General features: G+C 35.6%; 1 protein-coding gene across 22 annotated transcripts; it reads left to right on the top strand.

Moving 5' to 3' along the window:
* The first annotated feature begins 10,425 nt into the window (after positions 1-10,425).
* LOC113317396 (RNA-binding protein 28-like) lies at positions 10,426-26,964 on the top strand. Of its 22 annotated transcripts, none has more exons than XR_003343509.1 (18): positions 10,426-10,563; positions 11,252-11,543; positions 11,889-11,954; positions 12,052-12,141; positions 12,302-12,469; positions 12,721-12,773; positions 12,850-12,899; positions 12,976-13,076; positions 13,156-13,432; positions 13,551-13,746; positions 13,837-14,047; positions 14,126-14,196; positions 14,396-14,567; positions 14,782-14,911; positions 25,804-26,006; positions 26,151-26,313; positions 26,422-26,695; positions 26,793-26,893. XR_003343509.1 is itself a non-coding variant. In XM_026565505.1 (16 exons), the coding sequence occupies exons 4-16, from the start codon at positions 12,127-12,129 to the stop codon at positions 16,227-16,229; spliced, it is 1,551 nt and encodes a 516-aa protein (XP_026421290.1). In that variant the 5' UTR covers positions 10,426-10,563; positions 11,252-11,543; positions 11,889-11,954; positions 12,052-12,126; the 3' UTR covers positions 16,230-16,964. The 22 variants fall into 22 exon arrangements, 8 of the variants coding, with proteins under 8 accessions (XP_026421290.1, XP_026421289.1, XP_026421294.1 ...); XR_003343505.1 differs by lacking the exons at positions 25,804-26,006; positions 26,151-26,313; positions 26,422-26,695; positions 26,793-26,893 and adding exons at positions 10,745-10,767; positions 15,899-16,161; positions 16,973-17,303 and having other exon boundaries at positions 10,428-10,563; positions 11,252-11,305; positions 11,387-11,543; XR_003343500.1 differs by lacking the exons at positions 25,804-26,006; positions 26,151-26,313; positions 26,422-26,695; positions 26,793-26,893 and adding exons at positions 10,745-10,767; positions 11,061-11,160; positions 15,899-16,161; positions 16,973-17,303 and having other exon boundaries at positions 10,428-10,563.
* Positions 26,965-27,421: the final 457 nt, after the last annotated feature.

Below are 27,421 nucleotides of genomic sequence, written 5' to 3'. Positions count from 1 at the left end.
TACTTAACCCATGAGAAACAGTTTCAGTGCATCTAAAAAGTGGACATTCATTCCTCACTTCAAAGTAAAAGCACAAAGACGATGGTCCGTTCTTGATGACGACGAGGACGATGAGCCTAAGTATTCCCACGGCGTTCATGATCCGAAGATAGATGACGCTGCTTAATTCGATGACGTTGAGTGAAGCAACTAGATGATATAAGTGCCCAACGACGATGACACCAAGTCCTGGGGCGATGATGTCAAGTCCGATAACGATTTGAAGAGAATATCAACCCAAGATAGAGATAGCATCCACGGCACAATAATGACATTGGCAGTCTACCAAAAGGTGCCCAGCTTCAGACGCATTACAAGCCACCGGACATGCAGGTTCTCCAATATGAAATTTGACGTTCTACCTGTTGGTTAATCTTCAATATAGAAATCACTAACAAGTTGGTTAGGATAAGAATAGGAAATACATGAAGTTCTAAGAATTAGGAGCTAGCTAAGTTCTAATAAAAGGAAAGACATGTAATAAGGTAATAGGACTAGGAAAAGGAATTCATAGTTCTATATATATATGATCACCAAAGTTGTGGTTGATCATATGAGCAAGATTAGAGCTTGTGTTTAGTTTTGAGAGATTTTCTAAACATCAATAAAGAGAGTTGTCTTTATATAAGCTAAGTTTCATCTTGCAGTTGCCATTAATTGGTATCAGAGCTTGTTTCTGAGCCATGGAACACGAAACCACCATTGTGGGTGCAAAACAGTTCACGCCACCATCAATACAAGTTCTAATCCTCAACGCCACAAACTACACAGTATGGGCCATGAGAATGAAGGTACTGATGAAAATCTACAAATTTTGGGAAACAATTGATCCTTGTACATTGGACCCAGACAAAAACAATGTTGTCATTGGATTACTCTTTCAAGCAATACCAGAATGTCTTGTTCTACAAGTTGGTGAACAGGAAACTTCAAAGAAAATTTGGGATGCAATAAAGGCACGTAATCTCGGAGCTGATCGAGTTAAAGAAGCCCGTCTGCAAACCTTAATGTCTGAATTTGAAAGAGTGAAGATGAAAGACACTGATATTATTGATAGCTTTGCAGGAAAGCTATCAGAGATAGCCTCAAAAGCTGCGTCACTTGGACAATCCATTGATGAAGATAAACTGGTAAAGAAGTTTCTCAATAGTTTACCAAGATCCAAGTATATTCATATCATAGCTTCTCTCGAACAAGTCTTAGATTTAAAGAAGACTAGCTATGAAGATATAATTGGAAGATTGAAAGCATATGAAGAAGAATCCTTGATGAAGAAAACAATGGAGAAACTCAAGGAAAACTCTTGTACACAAACTCTTACCAACAAAACTCTGCGACAAGAGGAAGAGGTCGTGGAAGAGGTGGTAGAGGAAACAGAGGCCGAGGAAGGGGAGGAAGGTTTAACTCACAAGATAGAACAACAAGTCAGAATGATCAAAACCAAGGGAAAGAAAAGAAGGATAGATCAAACATTATTTGTTACAGATGTGATAAACCAGGACACTTCTCCTCTGTATGCCCTGAAAGAATACAAAAGATGGAAGAAGAAACAAACAAGAATGAAACAAGGGAAGCAGATACAGCTCTTTTCATGCACGAAGTTGTATTCTTAAACGAAGGGAAACTAATACCAAAGAACTACGAATCAAAGGATGGAGAAGAAGGAATCTGGTATTTAGATAATGGAGCCAGCAATCATGACTGGTAAGAGACACTACTTTTCTGAACTCAATGAGAAAATCAAAGGACAAGTGAAGTTTGGGGATGGATCTTCTGTAGAAATTGAAGGGAAAGGATCAATTCTATTTCAGAGCAAGACCGGAGAACAGAAGCTTGTCACAAACATCTACTTCATCCCAAACTTACAAAGCAACATTCTAAGTTTAGGACAAGCTACAGAAGTTGGATGTGATGTTAGAATGCGACAAGATTATCTAACAGTTCATGACCCAAGTGGAAGACTTTTAGTTAGAGTCTCACGCTCACAGAATAGACTCTACAAGATAAGTCTCATGATTGGAAGGCCATTGTGTCTGAATATGAGACTGGAAGATCAGACATGGAAGTGGCACGCAAGGTTAGGACACATAAGCTTTAGAACTTTAAAGGCAATGTCTCAAAACAAGATGGTTCGAGGACTACCACAGATAAATGATGAAGCAAAAATCTGTGAATCATGTTTAGTTGGGAAACAAACTCGTCAAGGTTTCCCAAGAGCAACAACATTCAGAGCCTCAAAGCCATTAGAGCTTCTTCATGCTTATTTATGTGGTCCTATTACACCACAAACCCTTGAAAATAACAAATACATATTTGTTATTACAGATGACTTCTCAAGATATATGTGGTCTATTCTTATGAAAGAAAAGAGTGAAGCATTTCACAGATTCAAAACTTTCAGAAATATGATAGACAATGAGTTAAAAGAGGAGGTCAAAATGCTTAGAACTGATAGAGGAGGAGAGTTCACTTCCTTAGAGTTCAAAAAGTTCTGTGACTCAAATGGAATCAAAAGGCAACTCACAGCACCATATACACCACAACAAAACGGAGTGGTGGAGAGGAGAAACAGGACTCTAATGGAGATGGCAAGAAGTTCTTTAAAGGCTATGCAGGTACCTAATTATCTATGGGGAGAAGCTGTACGACACTCCACATATCTAATAAACAGGATACCTACGAAAGATCTGAAAGACATGACTGCATATGAAAGTTTGCGAAAGAGAAAACCAAACATAGATCATTTAAGAGTGTTTGGTTGCAAAGCATACGCAAAAGTTGATTCTGCAACACTTAAGAAACTGGATGATCGATCTCAGACTCTTGTGCATCTAGGAATTGAGCCTGGATCCAAAGCTTACAGATTATTCAATCCAACAACGAAAGGAGTAATAGTGAGTCGAGATGTGGTATTCGATGAAAAAGAAAACTGGAACTGGAAAGAAACTAATGATGGACCAAGTAGGGATCCAGGAATGTTTCACATGAGATGGGGTCAAGTAATTGATGAAGGCAAATGACCCATAATCATCAATACCAATGGAAACAATGATGTTAATCAAGAAGAAGAAGAGAATAATGAAAACACTGAAAATAACGAAGAAGTAGAAGAAGAAGAAGAAGAAGAAGAAGAAGAGATCGATGAAATAACTCAACCCATTCCACTGCGAAAATCAACAAGACAGATACAAAAGCCACAGTACCTGGAGGATTATGTTCTTCAAGCTGCAGAAGAATGTGATGCTACTTTCTGTTAATGATGAACCAAGGAATTTTCAAGAAGCAAAGGTCTCGACTAAATGGACACAAGCATGTAGAGAAGAAATTATTTCAATCAACAGAAACAAGACTTGGTTTCTAGTTGATAAGCCAGGTGGGGTAAAAGTGATTGGTCTTAAGTGGATCTTCAAAATAAATCGAAATGTTGATGGTACTGTCAACAAATATAAGGCAAGACTTGTAGCTAAGGGATACGTTCAAGAATCAGGCATAGACTTTGATGAAGTTTTCGCACCAGTTGCTAGACTAGAGACAATTCGTCTCTTAATAGCAGAAGCTGCATCAAACTCATGGGAAATTCACCACTTAGACGTTAAGACAACATTCTTACATGGTGAATTGCGAGAAGATGTGTATGTTGAACAACCAGAAGGTTTTGAAGTAAAAGGACAAGAGCATAAGGTTTATAAGTTATCAAAAGCTCTATATGTTCTAAGACAAGCTCCTCGAGCCTGGAATACAAAGTTAGATCAAATCTTAAGAGAAATCAGATTTGTTAAGTGCTCTAAAGAAACATCAGTATACAGAAGAGAAGAAAAAGGAACGCTTCTTGTGATTGCAGTCTGTGTAGATGATCTATTTTTGACTGACAACTCCCTTAAGGTGATCAATGAGTTCAAGAGAGAAATGTCATCAAAGTTTGAGATGTCAGACCTCGGAAAATTCACTTATTACCTTGGCATGTCCATCAAGGAGTAGATGGGATTCAGATTAAACAAGAAGCTTATGCAAGGAGAATTCTGAAAGAAGCAGGACTTGAAACTTGTAATCCAACTAAGATACCAATGGAGTTTGGACTTAAAGTTTCAAAGGCACAAGAAGAAGCTGAGATTGATCCAATGAGTTACAGAAGAAATGTTGGATGCCTTAGATACTTGTTACACACAAGACCAGACTTGGCTTTCTCTGTGGGAGTAGCAAGACGTTATATGCAGAGTCCATGCAAGTCTCATGGTGATGTAATAAAGCAGATATTGAGATATCTAAGAGGAACAATCAGCTATGGATTGAAGTATGGTCGAGGAGGATCAAAAGGAATTGTTGGGTATAGTGACAACAGTCATAATATTGACCAAGATGATGGAAAAGGTACAAATGGTCATATATTTTATCTAGGAGAAGCACCTATTACATGGTGCTCACAGAAGCAAGACACAATAGCTCTGTCATCATGCGAAGCTGAGTTCACGGCCGCAACAGAAGCATCTAAACAATCAATATGGCTTCAAGAACTGTTGGGTGAAATCAAAGGAAGAGAACCTGAAAAAGTTCTCATCAAGATTGATAATAAGTCTGCAATTGCACTCACTAAAAATCCAGTGTTTCATGGGAAGACGAAACAAATTCACAAAAGGTATCATTTCATACGAGAATGTATCGAGAAGGAGATCATCAACGTTGAACACATACCAGGAACTGAGCAGAAAGCAGATATATTGACAAAGGCATTAGCTCGGATCAAGTTTGAAGAAATGAGACAACTGATTGGAGTACAAGATATGTCACGGGTAAGGTTGAAGCTTAACGGGGAGAATGTTGGTTAATCTTCAATATAGAAATCACTAACAAGTTGGTTAGGATAAGAATAGGAAATACATGAAGTTCTAAGAATTAGGAGCTAGCTAAGTTCTAAGAAAATGAAAGACATGTAATAAGGTAATAGGACTAGGAAAAGGAATTCATAGTTCTATATATATATGATCACCAAAGTCGTGGTTGATCATATGAGCAAGATTAGAGCTTGTGTTTAGTTTTGAGAGATTTTCTAAACATCAATAAAGTGAGTTGTCTTTATATAAGCTAAGTTTCATCTTGCAGTTGCCATTACTACCAACATGAAAGGTACCCCGAAGCACAAAGTGATCAATCCTGTGACGAAGATGCAGCTCGCTCCTAACGACGAAGATGCAGCTCCGCTCCTACGATGCAGCTCTAATCCTCATCAGGATGATGCAGTACCAGTCCAAGCCAAATGAATTATCAAGATAAAACAATGGTGGAACAAGAGTCAAGGGAAGTTGCAGTTCAACTAAGAGAGTTACTTCCCAATGGAAATTTCCGAAAACAATTTTTGGTTTCATTTTTATGCAGATTCATAGCACTGTATTTTACTGCTGGATTGGTTCCCTACCAAGGACGATGTTGCACGCAAATCAACAAGGGACACACATATAAGCCTGTTGCTAAAGAGATGTATAGCCAAGCCACCATGAAGTCAAGACATTGTCATCGCTACTACAAATTTGGAGCTGTATAGTAACACCAGCGTGAAACCCGACGTTTTACCCCATGGTGCAAGGACCGACGCCGACAATACGAAGTCAGACGACGATGGTGGTACAAGGCCTTGCAACGATGGTCCTAAGATCGATGTCTATGACAAAGATACACAAAGCTTGGTCCGTGCACATGTAGGTCCCGCTATGAAACCTAAGCAGCTCAAGTCCGACGATGGAGGTGCAAAATACAACGATGAACCAAAGACTTATGCCGATGATCCAAGTCTTGCAGTGATGTCCCAGTTCCGATGACGAACAGCCAAAGCCTACGATGATCCAAGATCCAAAGTCTCTACGATGATCCGGAGAAGTCTAGCTGCAGATGTGCTTGCCGGGCAGGGTGGTGCTACTTGGGCTTCGTCCGAAGGCATTGGAAATACAACAAAAGATGAGGCGATAGGTGAAACAAAGACCCAAAAGCGATGGCACTCTCACTTCGAAGCTCATCTGATGATGTTCCAGTGACCTATATTATAAAAGACATGGTGCACGAAGCTTACTTCACAACAAACCAAAGTTCTACCACAGAGAAGTGCAAGTCACATGGAAACATCAATACCTCTCACAGCAGCAGCGGAAGTGGCTATAGAGGTAACATCTGCAACAGCGGCAGGGGCAACAGAAGCAGTGACGACTTACACAACTATACGTCCCCTGCAATCCTGCATCAACTTTCTTCCCGACAGGATACAAAAGGCGATGAGTCCAGTTACCTGCAAGCATATGGCACACCATCTTACGAAACATCTGTCTTCAGCAACAACAAAAGCTCATTCGGTGTACCTGCAAAAGACCCTACATTTAGGCTCTATCTTGGAGCTTTTTACCCATACAATCAAGCAAAAGAAGAAAGAGTAAGCTAGAAATCAAAAAGTTCCTCAGTTTTTTACTGATTTCTTTTATTTATTTATTTATTTATTTATTTTATTTATTTATTTTGATTTTGTGGATAGTGGTTTCTCAATTTAGACTAAACAGAGATTGGGGTTTGAGTTCTCATCACATTATGAGTTAGTCGGTTCGACGGTTGTCAGTTCGATCCCGATGATAATTAGGGTATGATTTCTTCTTCTATTTATTTTGATCGGCTTTTGCATATATTTTTTTTGTTTTTTGTCTATTTCACTACATTACTCGCATTAGTGTAGGTTGTCCCTTGCAGTGAGGAACTCAATAAAGGCCTCACACTGGCAGTTAATATGCTTGGTTTCTGAAGAATTAGTGCATTTATTTGACGGGAAGCACTTCATATGCTTAGCATTATTTAGAGCATGACAACCTATTTTATATTTATTTAGTGAGTGTGATTTTTCATTTAAATACATGTTATTGGAACCTGGATGAGCAGTTGAGTTGGTCGTTTGATTTTTAACACAAGTATATAATTTCTGAAGACAGATATATCGGTGCATCTCATTGGTCACATCTTCTTTGATGGGAAACACTTCATATGCTTGGCACTATTTAGAGATGGCAATCCATTTTATATTTATATCGTATGTTTTTTTAATTTCTCTGATATCAAATATTGGTATAACTACATAGTGAGTGTGATTTTTCATTAAAATACAAGTTGTTGGAGCCTGGGAGAGAAGATGAGTTGGCCGCTTGATTTTTAGCGCAACTATATAAAGATACATTGGTGCATCTCATTGATTACATCTTCTTTGACGGGAAGCACTTCATATGCTTCGCACAATTTAGAGTTGGCAATCTATTTTATATATCGTGTGTTTTTTTAGTGACTCTAATATTAGATATCGATACAACTATATAGTGAGCATGATTTTTCATTTAAATATAGGTTGTACGAGCCTGGAAGAGCGGTTGAGTTGGCCGCTTGATTTTTAACCCAAGTATATAATCTCTAAAGATATTTATAAGTGCATCTCATTGATTACATCTTCTTTGACGGGAAGCACTTCATATGCTTCACATTATTTGGAGTTGACAATCTATTTTATGTATATTGTATGTGTTTTTAGTGTCTCTAATATCAGATATTGATACAACTATATAATGAGTGTGATTTTTCATTTAAATACAGGTTGTTGGACCCTGGAAGAGCAGTTATTTTGGCCACTTGATTTTTAACACAAGTATATAATTTCTGAAAAATAATTACATGTTCTTCGATGGGAAGAAATTCAAACGCTTTGCACTATTTACAGTTGACACTCTATTTTATATTCATATCGTTTTTTTTCTTTTTTTTCTTTTTTCTTTCTTTTTTTTGGTTCTCTAATGTCATATATCAATACAACTATATAGTGTTTGTGATTTTTCATTAATCTACAAGAAAATGGAGTCTGGAAGAGCGGTTGAGTTGCCCGCTTGACTTTTAATGCAAGTATATGGTTTCTGAAGAAAGATATATTCGTGTATTTCCTTGATAACTTCTTCTTTGACGGGAAGCACTTCATATGCTCTGTACTATTTATAATTGACGACTATTTTAGATTAATATCGTGATTTTTTTTAGTGTCTCTAATATCATATACCGATACGTATATAGTAAATATGATTTTTCATTTAACTGCATGAAGTTGGATTATGGAAGAGCAGTTAAGTTAGTCGCTTCATATGAAAGATATACCAGTGCATTTCCTAAATTACATCTTCTTTGACGAGAAGCACTTCATATGTTTTGCACCATTTAAAGTTGGAAATTTATTTTATATTAATGTCGTGTTTCTTTTAGTGTTTAATTTCATATATCGATACAACTATAAAGCGAGTGTGATTTTTCATCATATAACTACCGATTTCTTTTGTTTTATATACATGAAGTACTACTTACTGATTTCAAAGGTTGGTATTTCAAATGTAATTTCTTAATAAGACTTCTTAATCTCCAACACTTTATACAATGCGTAATAGGTGAATTTGGTTTTATAAGTTAATCTACTATATAATAATTGGTGTTCTCATTATACACTGTAATTGTTAATTGGGACCCTTCTGGGACGGGCCATCTCACCAAATGGGGATCAATTCCCATGGTACCCGATATGTAGCACAGGTTAAATACTAAAAAAAATCTTATTATATTTTTGTATTTATAGTTTAAACTATTTTACTTTTGAGATTATTTTACCTATTTATTTTAGTTTATTTATAAAATTATAAAATTGATTATCGTTTTTTAGATGCTTGAAATTAGTTTTCGAAACCATGTGAGATCTTTAGTTAATAATAGTATTACATATTTGATAATTAGAAATTTCTAATTACATAGTTTTAATTATTAGTTGTTAATCTGTTGGATAGTAATTTTATAGTAGCTTATTAGGTTTTTATTGGAACGGGTGCGGGGCGAAGCCCCGTCTCAGTGGACATGGACCAAAAGAGTAAAATATTCCAACAATCCCAGTGCGTAGCACTGGTTTCAAACTAGTTTATTTTTTAATTAGTTAATTTAGCTTATATACAAGTCTGTTGACAAAGAACACATTACATTAACCCAATGTGAAAAACAAACACCATTTAAAATCAGGGTTGAATTGGAGGCCATGGAAAGTAATTAGGGACCTCATCCAATTTATACCCACTCCATAAAAGATAGAGGGCTTCCAAAATGTTGGTGAAAATACCAATTTAGCCTTCTCTAATAACTACCCTAAAAATCTCATTAACCACTAACCTCGGCCCCCAATCTTCATCTCAATCAAAACTTCTTCTCCTCTCATTCTTTTTCTCCTCCGCTCCCTCCCTCCCACTGTCTCCCATTCCATTAACGACTTATGAGAAAAAAAAATTCTCACCGATTCATCGTCGTAAGTAAACTAAAACCCCTTAATCTAAGTTGGGTTTGTGTTTAATTTGATTTGTTGATTGAAAAATTAGGTTTTCAACTGCCAAATTGCAGTTACAGTTCCAGGGTCGTTAACCACGGTTTTTTATTGCTTAACGATTTTTGATATGCATAATGAATTGATGAAAAATCGTTAACCACTAGGGTGTAGTAGATAACGACCCTAAACCTGGTTTTCTGGCCTAGAATAGTGTCGTCCAGGAATTTCTAAACCGTTAACGATTCTTCTCGACGAACCTTTTTAAATACGAACGACTCTGCCTTATGCAGAACCACCTCTCTGTCCCAAATAGTGATAGGGTCGTTGGGTTCTAAACATATTAAGTTAACGACCCTGTGTGACCTAACTAGATGGAGTCGTCAATTATATCACACTTGGTTGACGATTTTTCATAATCTGTAAAAGTTGCAGGTTTGAGTCGTCAAAGGTTGTGTCAAGTAATTGACGACTTCTTAGAGTCGTTCGTTTATTACCCTCTCAACTTAACGACCCTCACTCTGAGTAGTTGCATAGTGTACATGAATCGACCACTTGGAGCATCATTCATACAATTTGAAGAGTATATGAAGTTTACCTGATTGTTTTGAGCTTCGGGTTCTTCATTTTGAGGATTGGTTCCTTCATTTTGAGCAATAGAATTCCTCCACTGGAATCACTCATTTCAAATAACCCTAAACTCCCCCCCACCCCCCTCCCCCCCAAAACTCAATTTCTTCCTCTCCACAACACAAAAACACAATTTTTCTTTTATCAAAATTTTATCCCTAAATCTGATTTTAATCTAACTAAACTAATTAACAATTAATTAACACTCAATTAACACTAATGATTTGGGGTAGTTTAACCATTTTTAAAAAAGTGCGATAAGGGATAACTCCCAATTACTATTTCATGACCTTTTTTTGTCTTATAGCTAGGGTCCCCAATTATTTTTCCAAAACTCCCAATTCAGCCTTGTTTAAAATAACCATTACCATGATAGCCTTGGATAAACCAACCCTTACCTGGATAACGTTTTTCATATCCAAGCTGCCAAACAGACCCTAACGATATATAAGATGCCACTCGCTAAGCGTAAACCCTAGCTGGAGATATCTCTCGACCTCTCGATCAAGACGACGAAGAATTGGAATTCAGCCTCGATTATTTTGGTAAAGATTTTCAGTTCTCTGATCTAAATTATATTATGTATACTCTGTTTGATTTTGATTTCCGATTCCTATTATTTCAGAAACCCTAACTTTAATGTAATGATCGGTTTGTGGTTGTAAGGATACTTCTAGGATTCTGATTTTCTTCGATTTATTTTGGTTGTTCGATGATTTCTATTAGGATCAAGGAGATAAGAGGGTGAGGTATGGTGGGTAAACACAAATACTTTTCTTATACTTGAATTGATCAATTTGTGGGGTTCTTTAGTATAACGATGGGTTTGTAGTAACGTGGTAATGTTATTGGCAAGGGGGTATTCTGGTGATGTGATTGGGGAAGTAGTGGTGGTGATGATTTTTTTTTTAATTACAGTGGTGAAGGGTCTTTTTTAAAAAAATTCAAGGAGTTAAGGGAATGGTGTGTATGGAATTATTAGTTTAATCAGTTGGATGGTCATACTGATATCTTTATCATTCCTGATGGGATTATTGGTCAGGACTAGTCAGTCATGCATATCATGGTGCTCAAAGATTATGAGATTTGTTATTTGATCTGGTTGACGGGGTAAATTGTATTTTTACTGTCAGGTTTGATAGGTTAGTTAGTGGTGCTTTTGTATCTGTATTGTCTGCGGGAGATTTCTTATTTGTTTTTTTTTTTTGAAGTTTCAATGTGGATTTTTCACAGGTTATTACAAATTACAGAAGACACTTTATTTTTCTTCAAGAACAATGCAACTCGGTGAGAAACTTGTAATAGAGGAAGTAGAGTATCAAATGCATGACCCAGGCTTCACAACTACTGATTCAGTGACTTTCACAGATGCTGATATGATGCAACAGTATGATTCCATTCAGGCTGCAGCAACTGAGAAAATACCATATGTTGGCGACAAGGCAGGAGCCACTTATATGCTTCACAAAAAAGAGCCACTTATAAGCTTTTCTTTGAAACTGATTGATGTGCTATTTCCCTCTTGGTAATAATCCAACTTGGTAAATATTACTACCTCCGTCCCAAATTAGTTGAGCTAGTAGTACAATTTAGAAATGATTTGTCTCTCAAACTATACCACAGATACTCGTAAACTTTATATCATTGAAAAGCATTTTAAAACACCTATGCAACGAATGTAAACATGACTATCAAATGATAGAAAGTCGATTATTAACGGGACAAAATTTGAAAATGACTAGCTAAATTAATTTGGGACGGAGGGAGTATTAGATTTATACATAAAGGGGACTAGAATGACTTCGTTGGTTATCTGTTTATGTATCTCTCTTTTGTGCTTTGATATGACGTGTTATTATTTTTGATGCAGGAGCCTCTTTCCGTGTTATTAGAGGAATATCAGTCAGGCAGCCCTATATTGCTGGAGAAAATCCAGGTTTGTCAGACCACCAATTTTTTTTTTGTTGGTTTTCCCGTTAACTTTTTATTTCAAAATGCTTATGGTGACCTTAAAGAGCTTTACCTGGTACTAGGTACAGGTATTGAGTGAAAGTTATGCTTCCATTAGACGGATAAGAGGAGACGGGAACTGTTTCTTTCGGTCCTTCATGTTTTCCTATCTGGTATGGCTTTAATACACAACCTCAATAATTATTTTTAAGTTTGAACTTTGAAGTTTGTGCTTCTATTGCCTACCCTCCACCCTCCAGCTTGTTGCTGGGGGAGGCTAATATGGTACTGTCATTTTAGCTATTTAATAATTTTGGAGATTGACGAAATTAGGAGCACATTCTGGAATCACAAGACAAAGCAGAGGTTGACCGGCTTACTGCAAATATTGAAAAATGCAAAATGACCCTCCAGAGACTGGGATATGCAGATATTGAACTATGCAAAAAGACCCTCCGGAATCTGGGTTATGCAGATTTTACCTTTAAAGATATATCTGCGGTATATCTCTGATCATTTTCCTAAGATTTTATTGATTAAACATACAGAAAAATTGATGAAAAACTAGGTGTAGCATGTTTAGCTTGTTTTAGTGGTTCCGTGGTTAAACAATTTAATTAATATATACTGCTCTCATTAAAATGTAAAGATAATCTAATCTATTGTTAATTAAATGCTGTTTCATCTTTTCCTCACTTCTTTCAATGTTATGGTAATGGTAAGTGCATCTAATCTATGAGTTGGATTTACAGTTGTTCCTTGAGCAGTTGGAAAATCTTCTGCAAGGAAATGAGTCCTTCATAAGGTGATCCATCTATTTATTTTTTCTCTTGTGATGTTAGTTGAGAGGAACTGGAATAAATATTGTCTCCGTGTTTCAGTTGTGAAGATCTGATGCAGAGGGGTCGAGATAACTCCGTGTCAGATTATGGTAAATATATACTTATGTTATTTGGCTTTACGTTTTTCATAATTTTCCGCAATCTCCTGATAAAGCTGTTTGGCAGTTGTAATGTTCTACAGATTTGTTACTTCTGGTGAAATCCGTAGGCGTTCTGAATTTTTCAAACCTTTCATTTTGTGCTTAGCAAATACAACCGTGGATGAGGTATTTCGTGATGAATGAATTATACTCATCACCATGCATAATCAAACACAAAATTTTAACTAGAATGGTATTGGATCAGTATTGTAAGACCTCCGTGGAACCGATGGGGGAAGAGAGCGACCATGTTCAAATCACTGCCTTGTCCGACGTGTTGGGTGTGCCCATCCGTGTGATGTACCTGCCCTGCAGATCCTATGATCCTAAGGGTGTCAGTGTATATCATTATGATTTTGTTCCAACTGTTGGTGATGTTCCAAATACTAGCAAAGGCGATGCTGTGCCCGTGAAACCTTTCATCACCTTGCTTTACCGCCCGTTCCCTGGCCATTATGACATTCTGTACCCAAAGCAATCAGGTAAACTTCTAACGATGCTAGAACTTCTGTTGCGTGAGTAGGTATTAGTGTATTACCATGTAGGCAGATGGAACTCTAGGTAGGCAATTAAGATGCCAGCTTCCATTTTCAAACTCAGAATCGCCGGTGAATCCTGAACGGCCTGGTGAGACTACACTGGCAGAGCATGAAAAGATTAAAGAACAGAGCAATTTGCAGAGAACTGTTTTCATAGACAATCTCCCATTTCGTACTGATAATGAAGAGGTGAGGAAACAGTTCTCTGATTTCGGGGAAGTGCTGTCATATTTCCCTGTTCTTCACGAAGTCACCCGGTATGCATCATCCCTTTTTTACTGCATCCTTGATTACATTATATCCTTTCAGGATATTGTTCATGATTTTTCTTATGCTTCTATGGGCAGGCGACGAACAGGAACTGGTTACCTCAAGTTCAGTACACCAGACGAGGCTGATGCTGCGGTGGCAGCGGCACGTTATACAGGAGGTTCAAGGATTCTTCTGAATGGCAGACAATTAACTGTGATTAAGGCCTCGGACAAGAAAGCTCGCGATAAGGAACTTGAAAAGGCAAAAAGTGATGATGTTGACCAGCGCAACCTTGAGCTTGCAAAGGTATTCATCAGCTATTGGTTTGTCATAAATGGTAAGTTAGATTTCTAACCCATCTCCCCTTTCCATGATTGTCACTAGGTAGGTGTTATTCTCAAGGACTCTCGTGATGCTGAATGTGTTTCATCAAGTGATATGTACCTTCGCCAAATGTAAGTAATTTTTACATACACTGGTCTCTCTCTCTCTCTCTCTCTCTCTCTCTCTCTCTCTCTCTCTCTCTCTCTCTCTCTCTCTCTCATATATCGATGGACTCCCAAAATTCGGTTGGGGTTTTATCAAGTGATATATAAAACTGTGTTTATAAAGTTCAGTTGGGGTTTTAGATGGTTACATGCAATTTTTTTCCAGGTTGGAGAAGAGAAAGAATGATAAGCTTCAATCATCTCCTGACTTCCATGTTTCGAGAACTAGACTCGCTGTATACAATTTTCCAATGACACTCTCTGAGAAGCAGCTTAAATATATTATTCTAGATGCAATTCTTTCCCCTGATAGCAAACAAACTCGTGTCATCCAACAGGTACATCGCTGAAAATTATTTTTGAAACTGTTATTCTCTTCCTTATCTTGACCTAACTTATTCCGGCTAGGAGCAGGAGGATGAGTTGATAGCTTCTGCTCCCCTGTAAAATATTCAGAGAATCAGAGCTGGATTACATCTTGACTAGTAGTTTTAACATTGACTAATAACTTGAATGTCAAAATTTTACTGACTTATATTGCTGATTATGCAGTTAAAAATCTTAGGAAAAAGCAAGCATGCAAAGGCGACGGAGAAAGACCTTAAACGTGGAACAGCTTTCGTTGAGTTCTCGGATTATGAACATGCACTTGCAGCCCTGAATGCTCTTAATAATAATGCTAGTAAGTATTCCTGATATCAATTAGATAAAATCAGTAACCAAACTATACAAAGTTGTTGGTGAAAAACGAAACCATTAAACCATGATTATTTTAGAACAAGTTGATTTTACGTGAGGTGATCTAAATGGTGAGGAGAACTTGAAGGAGATCGTTCTCTTTGAATTTCAATTAGATAGCTACTTAAGTAGGCAGGCCGTTCTGCAATACTGCGGGTCATTTTATAAATACTATGCAAAATGAATAGGAGCGAAAATGGAAATGGTTGACTTTTTTTTAAAAATTTCACGTGCCACTTGTCATCTGCGGAACCTTTTGGCCCTGAGCATCGCCCCATCGTTGAGTTCGCTGTCGAGAATATCCAGTCACTGAAACGACTTCGGGAGACGCTAGAACGTTTGCAGACCCGTGCCGGCACAGAATTCTTGCCGCGACCTCAATAATTGCCAACTAAAGTTCTGTCTCATCTTTCTGCCACCGAACAACTAAAATTATCAAAATTGGCATTTAAGCGAGCCAGATAATTCTAGTTTAAAATTCCTTCTCAGGAAGGTTCAATTTTTTAATTTTTAATTTTTTTAAACATTTAAGCATATATACTTTTTAATTTCTTAGCAGACAACAACTTTGTTTTTTGAGCTCCTCCTGCTGAAATCCTAGATGGAGGGGCTATTAGAATGTATGGGTATTCGAATCGTGACCCTATTTGTGTATGCTTTTAAGAGCACCGAAATTTCGCGTGGAAAAATCTCTAACCGGGTTTCATAATTTCTTTATCATGACTAGAATGAATTGAAATTAGGAGACTACTATCTTGGTCCAAAACAATTGCAGGAGGAGTAAACTGCCATTTTTTTTACCTACATTGGATAGGGGTGAGTCTGATGTCAGCGGAGACATGAGAGTGTGTCCATCTTTTAATTTCCCTCTCTCTGCTCTATGGAGTAATTTTAGTACCTGGTTTCTTCCGCTAATTTCCGAAGTATGCAGCTTGGACTACAATTGAACGCTTGGATATGGATGTGGTGAATCAAATAGGTCGAACGGTTGGCATTTCTCTGAGTTTAAACAAACGTAATGTTTTCAGCTTAATTTCAGAAACTCTTAGTTATTTTCAATTTTTTTTTTTTTTGCATTCAATCATATATAGAATTAGGACAGATGCATCTTCTTTGTTTTTGTATTAGAGTGGAGTTTCGGAGATTGGGGAAGATGGAGGAAGTGTGGGAATCAATCCACATAGCTTGGATATGGTAAACATGATTAATCATTTAGATCTGTTTTGGTTTATCTTTCAGGTAGGTTCAGTTATTTAAGATAGTTACCTGGCCTTGGTGATGAAAAATTTGCTCTTCAGATTTAGTATTTGTGCGAAGAAGAACAGAGTTGAGGTTAGCTATCTCTATATTCAAAGTTTTTGCACGGGATACAGATTACATCTCCGTTGGTGCGGCATTAAAGCTGGACCATTAATAACTAGTTTTCCGGGACCATTAATAACTAGTTTTGCACGGGATACAGAATGAGTCTACCGTAGGAAATTTGGCGGCTAGAATTTAGTTGCCGATGGAGTTGGAACGGAAAGTTTTCTCCAGTCAGTAATAGAACTGGCATGTTACGACGGCTATTTTTAGAATTATTAAAAGTAACAAAAAGGAACGGTTTGATTTTGAATTTCAAATTTCCTTTCTGCTTGGTTGTAGCACGGCCCTTTTGGGATAAAGGTAAAGGTAATAGGAAAGAAGATATATTAACAACTTAAATTAAACTAGATTTACATAAGAGGAGTATTTCATGAGATCTCCAAACTCGTGATCGGAGACTCGATCCGCTGACCTCCTAATTGAGAGTTAGGCTCCTGGCCAACTGGACTAACCTTTTTGGGATAAACGTAACACTAAGGGTTAAAATGATATTTTGAAATTGGGAAGCACTGACACGGACATGGGAAACAGGACACATACAAGATATGACACAGACATGTAAAAATCCAAAATCATCGGGACACGAACACGTTTATATATATTAATATATGTCTAAAATCACAGTGTAATTTCCTTTCAGCTTGGTTGTAGCACGACCCTTGTGGGTGGGTGTCTGGTTTGGGATAAACGTAACATCAAGGTTTAAAAGGATGTTTTGAAGTTGGGAAGCACTGTCGCGAACACGGAATACGGACAAGACACGACAAGGATCGGCAAAAATTCAAATCATCAGGACACTGACACGTTTATATACATATTAATAAAATCGTTTTTATATACTAAGATCATAGTGTTATAGTATATCAAATATATTAACCATGCAAATACATGAAAAACAAACTCAATTTTATGCCGTTAGGTAAGCTCACATGTAGAAAAATTAATTATTATACTAATTTTCTTGGGTTCCAGCTATTTGTCACTCACACTTTTCATATTTGCCACCTATCTTAATTGCCACTCTCATTTATCCTATTTACCTCTCAGATAATCAGATCTAAAGCAAGTAAATGATTGTATTGAATTATCTGTAATGAATACAAAAGAGGTTTTACAGACAACTATTTATACAGACAGACTGACAGATACAGGCTGTCACAGCTGTTAATAAACAGTTACAGGAAAAGTACTAGATACATACTAGAAAAGGATAAGGGGACTACTAACTCTTAGAACTCTTAATATCAAGTGCTCTTATACTCCTCCTCAAGCTTAGTATGCACAAAATACATAAGCTTGGACAAAAGTAAAGAATAAATCAGGAGCTAAGCCTTTAGTAAAGATGTCAGCAAGTTGCAGTAAGGAAGGCACAAACTTGATAACCAAAAATCTGCATTGCACCAAGTCCCCAATGAAGTGATAATCTATCTCAATATGCTTAGTTCTAGCATAAAAAACAGGATTACATGCCAAACTACTAGCACTGAGATTGTCACACAGTAAAGTATATGCTCCAGATGAAGAAATACCCAATTCTCTGAGCAAGTAAGATAACCACCGTATTTCTTCTGACTAAGTAATAAAGTTTTAGTGGGAAGACTTCTAGTAACCTCAATTCCCAAGAAGTAATGAAGATGACCTAAATCTTTCATTTTGAACTCAACACTCAAGGTAGTAATAAGAGCAGTAAGTAACATACTTGAACTGCCTGTAAGAATGATGTCATCCACATAGAGTAATAAGTACATAACTCCTTTGGCAGATTGGAACAGAAACAAGGAATGATTACACGTGGACTGTTGAAACCATATTTTAGAAGAAATCCACTAAATCTTTGGAACCAAGCCCTTGGTGCTTGTTTTAATCCATAAAGTGATTTCTTTAAATGGCACACATAATCTTCTTTTTCTTGTTTTATGAAACCTGGTGGCTGCTCCATAAAAACACATTCGTTCAATTGACCATGTAGAAATGCATTAGATACATCAAGTTGTTGTATTTGCCATCCTTGTGAAGCAGCAAGTGTAAGAACAGTTCTAATATTAGGAGCCTTAACCACAGGGCTGAAAGTATCAGTATAATCAACACCATCCAACTGCTCATAGCCTTTTGCAACCAGCCTACTTTTATGTCTTTCAACAGTTTCATCTGCTTTCAACTTGACTTTGTATACCCATTTACAACCCAGGACATTCGTACCGGATGATATTTCACTAAATCCCAAATATCTGCATCTTTTAAAGCTTGACATTCTTCTTTCATGGAGAAAACCCAGTCAGGAATCTTCATAGCTTGCTTGAAAGTTTTAGGCTCAGTAGGTTGTAATAAAGAGCTAAGTGTTGCAGCTACAGGATGCTTAACAACATTGTTAGTTACAAAATCAGGTAAAAGCTTTGATTTTCTAACACCAATTTTAGATCTGGTAACAAGAACAGAAGTAGCTGAAGAATTTGAGGCACGAGAGCTAAGTAGCTGACCTGAATTAGGAACTACCAACTGAGTTGATGGAGGAAGTAAAGAAGAGTCAGACCAACTGAGTTGTTGATCATTAATGGAAGGTAAAAGTGTAGATGTGGCAGATGAAGCAGTAGAAGTTTGTAAAAAAGGAAATAGAGTTTCATGAAAAATTACATGCCTAGATGTATAAATTTTACCAAAAGACTTCTCATAACACCTATAACCTCTATGAAGAGGACTATAACCAATAAAAGTACACGATGGAGATTTAGGAGATAGCTTGTCTTTCCTATAGGCTCCCAAGTAAGGATAACAAGCTGAACCAAAAACTTTTAGAAAAGTATAGTCACGTGGTTTATGAAACAATACTTCAAAAGGTGATTTAAAATGCAACAGCTTTGTAGGAAGTCTATTTATGAGGAATGTAGCTGTATGAAAAGCATCATACCAAAAATGTTTGGTCAAAAGAGCTCCCAAGTAAGGGTAACAAGTTGAACCAAAATCTTTTAGAAAAGTATAGTCACGTGGTTTATGAAACAATACTTCAAAAGGTGATTTAAAATGCAACATCTTTGTAGGAAGTCTATTTATGAGGAATGTAGTTGTATGAAAAGCATCATACCAAAAATGTTTGGTTAAAAGAGCTTGAAATAAAAGAGTAAGACCAACCTCAGTGATGTGTCTATGTTTTCTCTCAGTAAGTCCATTTTGTTGAGAGGTATGAGGACAAGACAGTCAGAAGGTAATGCCAGAAGAATCTAGAAATTGTTTAAAAGGACCTTTACACAACTCATAGGCATTATCACATTAAAAAGACGCAATTTTGGTAGCCAACAAATTTTCATTTTATTTGTTTAAAATGTTGAAAGGATACAAGAGCATCTGATTTTGTTTTTAATGGATATATCCAACGATACCTACTAAAATCATCAATGAAAACAATGTAGTACTTGAATCCTAAGAATGATACTTTAGGGGAAGGTCCCCATACATCACAATGAACAAGCTCAAGAGGAGCAGTAGATGTAACACCCGGATTTTCGTGCCCGGATCCCATGCCCGAAAACCCGAAGTGCTACTTCGATACCATAGCCGAAGCCCGGCTACTAAGCCCAAGCTCATTAAATAATTTATTTGTGCTTAATTAATTTATGTTCAATTTAGAAATTCTTTCGCAGCGGATATATAAAAATTCTTTTAGGAAGATCTAACCATTACTTTTACGAGATTTTTAATCCATATGAAACTTGGAAGACTCTAGAGTAGAAGAAAAATTAATTTCACCGTTAAAAGTTCCAGGTTCAATCCAAAAGAGTCACGTTTTCACGAAACAAACGTAAAACAGAAACAGACATCAGTTCACTCCAAAATTTTTACTGAACACAATTCGAATCTAAAAATTATTCCGATTATAAAGAATAAATCCTAACTCAATAAAATATTATTCATAAATTTTCTATAATTTTTGTTTTATCTTACAAAATTTTTGACTACAGTCAAACGCGTAGTTGACCAGTACTCCATAAAAGCAAAACAGAGATAGTCCATTTTGTAAAAATCATATATAATCACTAACAACTCAAAATGAGCTTTGGTTTACCATTTTAAAAAGGAAAAACAAAGACCTTAAAGTTTACAGAAGACACCAAAGCCTAAAACATGTCACAGAATTACTTTTAAACATGAAAACTTCAATATAGTTGAATCTGTTAGAAAATTTCTTGTTTTAATACAGTGATAAACAATTGTTTTAAAAATACTTCTATAGCTCAGAAAATTCTAAAAATTTTATCAATACATTCCGAAGGAGTTTTACGTAGTTTAAAAATAGAATGAAACAATATCATGCTATAGAATAATTATCATTAAAAGTCAAACCACCATGACTCGGAAATTTTCATTGTCTAATCAAATAGAACGTTTTTAACAAAGCATTGTTTCATTGGTTACACATTAACCGGTTAATTCCCAAAATACTAATAATCAATAAATACTTAATAAATCATCTAAAACATTTTGATAATATTTTATTACAAGTTTTCAATCATAAATCCTATGCGAAATACTAATTATAGCACACAAATCCAATCTCTATGCTTTTCCGCCATTAGCTCCTTGTGGTGCTATAAAATATGAAATTTTTTTTATCATGAAAGGACGTGAGTTGTGACACCCGGTAGGAAAAGAAGCAACAAAATTTTTTATGCAATATTTTCCAATTCCTTACAAAAAAAATAACAAACATGATTACCAACGGCGCAAGCACATGGAAACACCACATCCATGGACAACAATAAATTCAATCAATCTGCTCGCCCCAGGGAGCCCATAGGTTTAGCAATCAAATAGGAGGCAACCATCAACTCCTAATGAGCCCCATGTTGTTTTTTAGGGAGGCAACCTTAAACTCCCAAGAATATCTCGTACCCAGCAAATCATCAATTCCCAATGACCATAATATATCAAACATATACACACATCACAAAACTTCAACATCATCATGAAATCAATGAATACAATACCATTAATCACACGCCAGCATAATAACTAAAACCAATAAATATGAATTTAAATAATTTTGTCTCAAATAAAAATAAAATTTAGTTAGTGTTGCGCATACCACAAACGATAGCCAAACAATCGTAAGGAAGAATAATAAACGCAAAGAGCACAATCACTGATAAGAAAGCTAAGTTCCCACAAATCTGTAATTGTTTCCACTGCATTCCCAAAAGTAGGTTTCTGCTACGTTTTTTTTTATGCGGCTGGAAGAAGTGAATATTAAAAAAATTTCTCTAAACCTAAAACATACAAGTCTGAAATATATATAGTCGATGATCCTAATCCTAGTCAATAGACGTCATTCCATATATACCGTTAGCCATGTGGTTCAGTTATATGCAATTAGCACAATTCGACTCAGATGATAACACGCCTTGTTGACCGAGCTAAAATAGAATGTTCACGTTTCCCGAATTTGTTAGCTAATTAAGACATGCAACAAGATGATCAGCCAAAACCAAACAAGTAGTAAATATCCATGGGCTACACGTTTCGCACTTCTTACTTTGACCTTGAGAAAAACTACTGCCTTTTATTTATTCTTTGTCCTACCACTAAGGAATCCTTAACCTAACAACCAATAAAGAATTAACAAGTGACACCATAATTATCAACCTAAACTACTTCAAGTGACGAGATGATTGAAGTCCACTGCTAGCATTTGTGCACCTGTATTTAAGTCAACTAAATCTACCACCCAATTGAAACAAGTCTACTAGCCAAAATGCTTAACAATTAAAAACTGTTCCACTTTTGTTGTACCATATTAGACGATAAATATCACCCGTACCCTACCAAAATTAGCTAACTTTTAACTTCTCAAAATTAATACATGCACCCCGTTTGGCAATAAAAATAATCATTGTGAAACAAAATAACAAAAATGCCCTTTAAAGTAAATGACTATTTTACCCTCATGTGTAAATGACAAAAATGCCCTTGAAAATGAAACGAATATTACAATAGAGACTCTACTAGACAATCTAAAAGGTAATCTTTTACTTTTACCTAATTGACAAGAAGTACGTACAGTTTCCAAAGACTTAGCTGAGGAAAGCTTTATTGACTCAACTGATTGAAGTTTGTGTAAGATAGCAGCACCAGGATGGTCAAGTCTGTTATGCCAGAGTGTTGATGGAGCAATAATGGAAGCATGAAAGCAATGAGTTGATGAAGTAGGAGATGAAATGATAGGGTAAAGATTGTTGAGAATTGAACCTTTAGCTAGTACCTGTTTTGTAACAACATCCTTAATCAAATATCCCCAAGCATATAGTTCAAAAAAAGCAATTATTATCTTTAGTGAACTTAGCTATAGAGAGTAGATTAGCCTTAAGAGAAGGAATATGCAAAATCTTTTTCAGCTGAAAATTTTTAGTTGGAGTAGATAAAATGGCATCACTTGTATGTGTAATAGATAGAAGCTTACCATTACCAATCATGACGTTGGAAGATCCAGTATAAGGAGTAGTGTTGTTGAGGATTGAAGCATCACTTGTCATATAATTAGTAGCACCTGAGTCTGGAATCCACTGAGTAGCAGTTGGTAATGTAGTAGTTTATTAAGTAGGAGAGATTTCAATGCCTGCAAAAGCTCTTTGCACAGAACTGATAGAATTTCTATCTGGTTGATATCTATAGTAGCATCTGCTAGCATAATGTCATGTCCTTTTGCATCCTTGACACTCAACTGTAGACCAATCAAAAGAACCAGAAGATTGCCTGAAATTATGACCAGAATTCCCTACAACATGACCTGAATTATGACCAGAGTTTCCACCTGAACTGCCACCAGAATGTCCACTAGAAGAATTACCACTGCCAGAGCTAGAACCAGAAGAGTAAACACTATTCTTGAAATTAGCCTTGTTCTTGTTATGATTATTATTCTTCTTCCCATTTCCACCACTAGAAGAAGTATTCTTACCATACACTGCTGAAGGATTCTGATTATCAAACATAGTAGTCATTTCTGAATCTTGATCTTTAAGCCATTGTTGATGATTGATTAAACGAGCTTTGATCTCAGCAAATGTAAATGGAACTTCACGTTTTGAGCAGAGGTAACAAAGTTATTGTAATTACGTCCTAATTCATTTAAAATATGCATTATGATAACTGAGGTACTAACTCTTTCATTAATAGCTGCAAGATTATCAGTAATAGACTTAATCTGTTGTAAGTATTCTTCTACGGATCGATTTCCTCTCCTAATCGATTGAAGTTGATTGCGTAACATAGATCAATGTGCAAAAAATTGAGTGGTAAAGGAAGTTTTAAGAAAATTCCAGATTTCATGAGCAGTAGAGAGACCAAGAACATCATCTGAAACCGATTGAGTGAATGTAGCCTTCAAACAACTGGAAACAAAACGATCCACCTTTCTCCAATAGAGCCAAGCTGGATTCTGAGCTTGAACATCATCAACAATTGTGTAGCGAGGTGGTTCTTCAATTGTACCGTCAACATATTCAAACTGATCAACCGAAATCAAAACGGACTCGAACTGATCCTTCCATAAAAGAAAATTCGTGTGATCTAACTTCAAGGAGATGAAGTTTGCAGTATTTGTAAACGGAAGACGAAAACTATAACGATCTTTAGCAGATCCATCATCTGATTTACCATGTGATTGATTAGCGGAAGCAGAGGAACGGGATGAAGATTTTGGAGGCATATTGTTATCAACAAACTCACAGATCATAAGATGAAGATCCAAACACTCTCAAGAACATAAATCTTGAAGAAATCAGAATGAAAAACAGATCGAAGTAGATGAAGTGATATAAAGTTCTATTAAGAAACTGAAAATTATGCAATACTTTGATGTGAAATCAAAGTTGAAATGTGTAGTAATGAGAAATTTGAGATGTTGTTTTGCAATGTTGAAAAGGAATCTAACCTAATATTATACCATCTCAGATAATCAGATCTGAAGAAAGAAAATGATTGTATTGAATTATCAATGAATACAAAAGAGGTTTTACATACATCTATTTATACAAACAGACTGACAGATACAGGCTGCCACAGCTGTTAAAAAACAGTTACTAGGAAAAGCACTAGATACAGATTAGAAAAGGATAAGGGGACTACTAACTCCTAGAACTCTTAATATCAAGTGCTCTTATATTACCACCCATATCTTTTAGAATCAACAACCTAAAAACTCAATACCATCCCTCACTCCAGAATAAAGGTAGCACTGGTGGAGCTTACTCTCTTTCCCATTGGTTGGTGAGTGCAACCTTGCGTTCTCATTGGCTAATTGAGAAACCATTCGTATTCGTCGGATGAAATTTCGTTAGATATGATGCGTTGATCTGACAATGTGTGGTGTAGATTGGGTGGATTGTTGGGACACACGCGATGGACGGCCCTCATTATTTAAAAAAATTGATATATTAATTTCGTGTATTTATTGTGAAAACCAAGCAAATAAAGAAAACTACTATATTAATTTCGGACATTTATGATTAAAATAAAAAAAAATATGTGTGGATTGTTGGGACACACGCGACGGACGACCCTCATTATTTAGAAAATTGCTATATTAATTTCGTGTATTAATTGTGAAAATCAGGAAAATAAAGAAAAGTACTATATTAATTTCGGACATTTATGATTAAAATAAAAAAATATCAATTCAACATATTTATGGAATAAAATAAAATAATTTATATTTTTTGAATCTTTTATAATTTCATATAGTTATTATAGAAAATCCAGAAAAAAATACTATATTAACCCTTACATTTATGAATAAAATAAAAAAATTCAACGTATTTGTGGATAAATTAATGAGATTTATATTTTTAAAATCTTTTGTAAGGAAAAAAAAGAAAAAAAAAATATAGAAATGACAAAAAGATTACTATATTAATATTTATTAATCTTTTATAATTTCATGTAGTTATTATAAAAAATCCAGAAAATAATAAAAAAATACTATATTAATTTCGTACATCTATGACTGAAATGAAAAAAATAAACTTAACATATTTATGGAATAAAATAATGTAAATTTTAAATTTGTAAAATCTTTTGTAAGGAATTTTTTTTCTGGAAATGGTAAAAAAAACTACTATATTAGTTTTGGCATTTATGATTAAAACAAAAAAATTTAATTCAACATATTTATGGAATAAAATAAGAAGATTTGTATTTTTCGAATCTTTTATAAAGAAAAAAATCTACTATATTAATTTTTAATATTAATGATAAACATCTAAAAAAAATTACTAACAACATCTAAAAATTACTATATTAGTTGAATTTTAAATTAATATTTATTTACCTGAACACAATCTTACGGGTTCCATTAATACAGTTAATTTACTAATATAAACAAAGTCAATGGTTAATATGGTAAAGTTTGTAACCATTGTTCAAGTCACATTAATTAAAACCGTATTTATGTGTTGTATTTATTTATATGTTGCCATATAACAGAAATTAATTCGATAGCAGTTGTAAAGGTTTTCTTTAGAGCGAAGTTTCCAACATCTACATAAATGATACAAATCATTCCTCAGTCCTACACAAACCCACGTACTTTCAGTTTCTGTGAAAAAGAGGTAGCGGACACGAGATATCGACTATGAGTTTTGAAGAAAATCACATCAAAGAGGGAGCAATGGCAGTTGATTTCCATGGTATGTAAACCCATTCAAGTGTCACAGTTTGAATATGTATCAAAAAGGTTCCTAACTTCCTAGGTTGCTGTTTATTTTCTCTAAGCAATTTTTATTTGTAACAAGCAAATGCAAAAATTTAATGTCTGGTGTGTGTATATGTAGGCAAGAAGTCTTCGGGGACAGTTTATACCCCCTTCAAGCGCCTGGCTAGGAATCAGACACATCAGAAAGTCGTGCAGGCTTTAGTTATGAAAAATGGAAATTTGAAAACAAAAAAAAAGCAGGTCAATTATGGAGTCTTGACTTGCATCTCATTGACCAAGAGGTGGGTTAGTCAACCTCTGACGCACATTCTCGGTAAAAAAAAAATTTTTTTGGGGGGGGGGGGGGTCGATCAAGTGTAGAAATTAATTTTTTATTGGACGTAATGCAGGGTACTTGGATGCATGCTAGGGTAGGCAAAGATTACATAGAGTTGTTTGAAGGGAAATTCGAGGAGGGAAATGTGTATTCCATTCAAAGGTTTAGCATTGCCAAGCCATTAGCTGGTTACAGAATTGTGTCATTTGATCATGTAATGTGGCTGAATAGGTTTATCAAGGTGGAAATTCTGAAAGTTGGCCTCCCAACATTTCCCTAGGAGATATTCAGTTTTCTTGCTCTCGAGAATGTTGGTACCAGAAAAAATGATGCTACATATTATACATGTGAACAGTCAAAAATATAAGATATACTATTTTATTTTATTTTATTTTTGCAAAAAGCATTGTAGCTAATTAACCTTTTCATATATAATTCCTGCAGTTGTGATTGGAAGGTTAAATTCTGTGTTGAATGTTGTGAAGAAATCAGTTGAAGAATTCGACAAATCAATTGATGTGCTTATGAGGGAGATTATAATTGAGAATGAAAGATAAACTGCATGGTATCTTGATACAGGTATATCCGTACTCCTTTAGGGAACTTAGTTAACCTCAAGATAAGTTGAGGGAAGAATCCTATTCTAGGCAGAATTCCTAGTTAGGGAAGAGTTTTGTTTTAGGAAATACTCTTAGTTTAGGAAATATATTCCTAATAGAAATCCTTGGTCGGCTGAGTACGATGAAGGATATAAATAGAGAGCTTTGGCTAATAGCTAAGGACACACAGATACTAAGATAGAAAAACCTAGAGAAGTTTGTGAGACAATTAATTATTGTAAAAGCAAGCTTAGAAAACAGTTTAAGGTTAATCCACTGTTTAGAGAGGTTGTGAGCGTAACAAATAGAGAATTGTAATCATTTTCTTGTTTATAATCTAGAGAAGATATTTTCTTCGAATTACTACTTGTTTTCTTGTTTTCTAAGTTTCTCGTCTATTATTATTCTGAATTCCTCCTTTATAGTAATATCTACCAAGGTACAGATATCATACGTATCAAGTTGGCATCACGA

The sequence above is a fragment of the Papaver somniferum genome, chromosome 10 (assembly GCF_003573695.1).
Source record: "Papaver somniferum cultivar HN1 chromosome 10, ASM357369v1, whole genome shotgun sequence".
NCBI lineage: Eukaryota > Viridiplantae > Streptophyta > Magnoliopsida > Ranunculales > Papaveraceae > Papaver > Papaver somniferum.
Note: the sequence above shows the minus strand (reverse complement) of the source record. Positions and strands in the feature narration are given on the sequence as shown.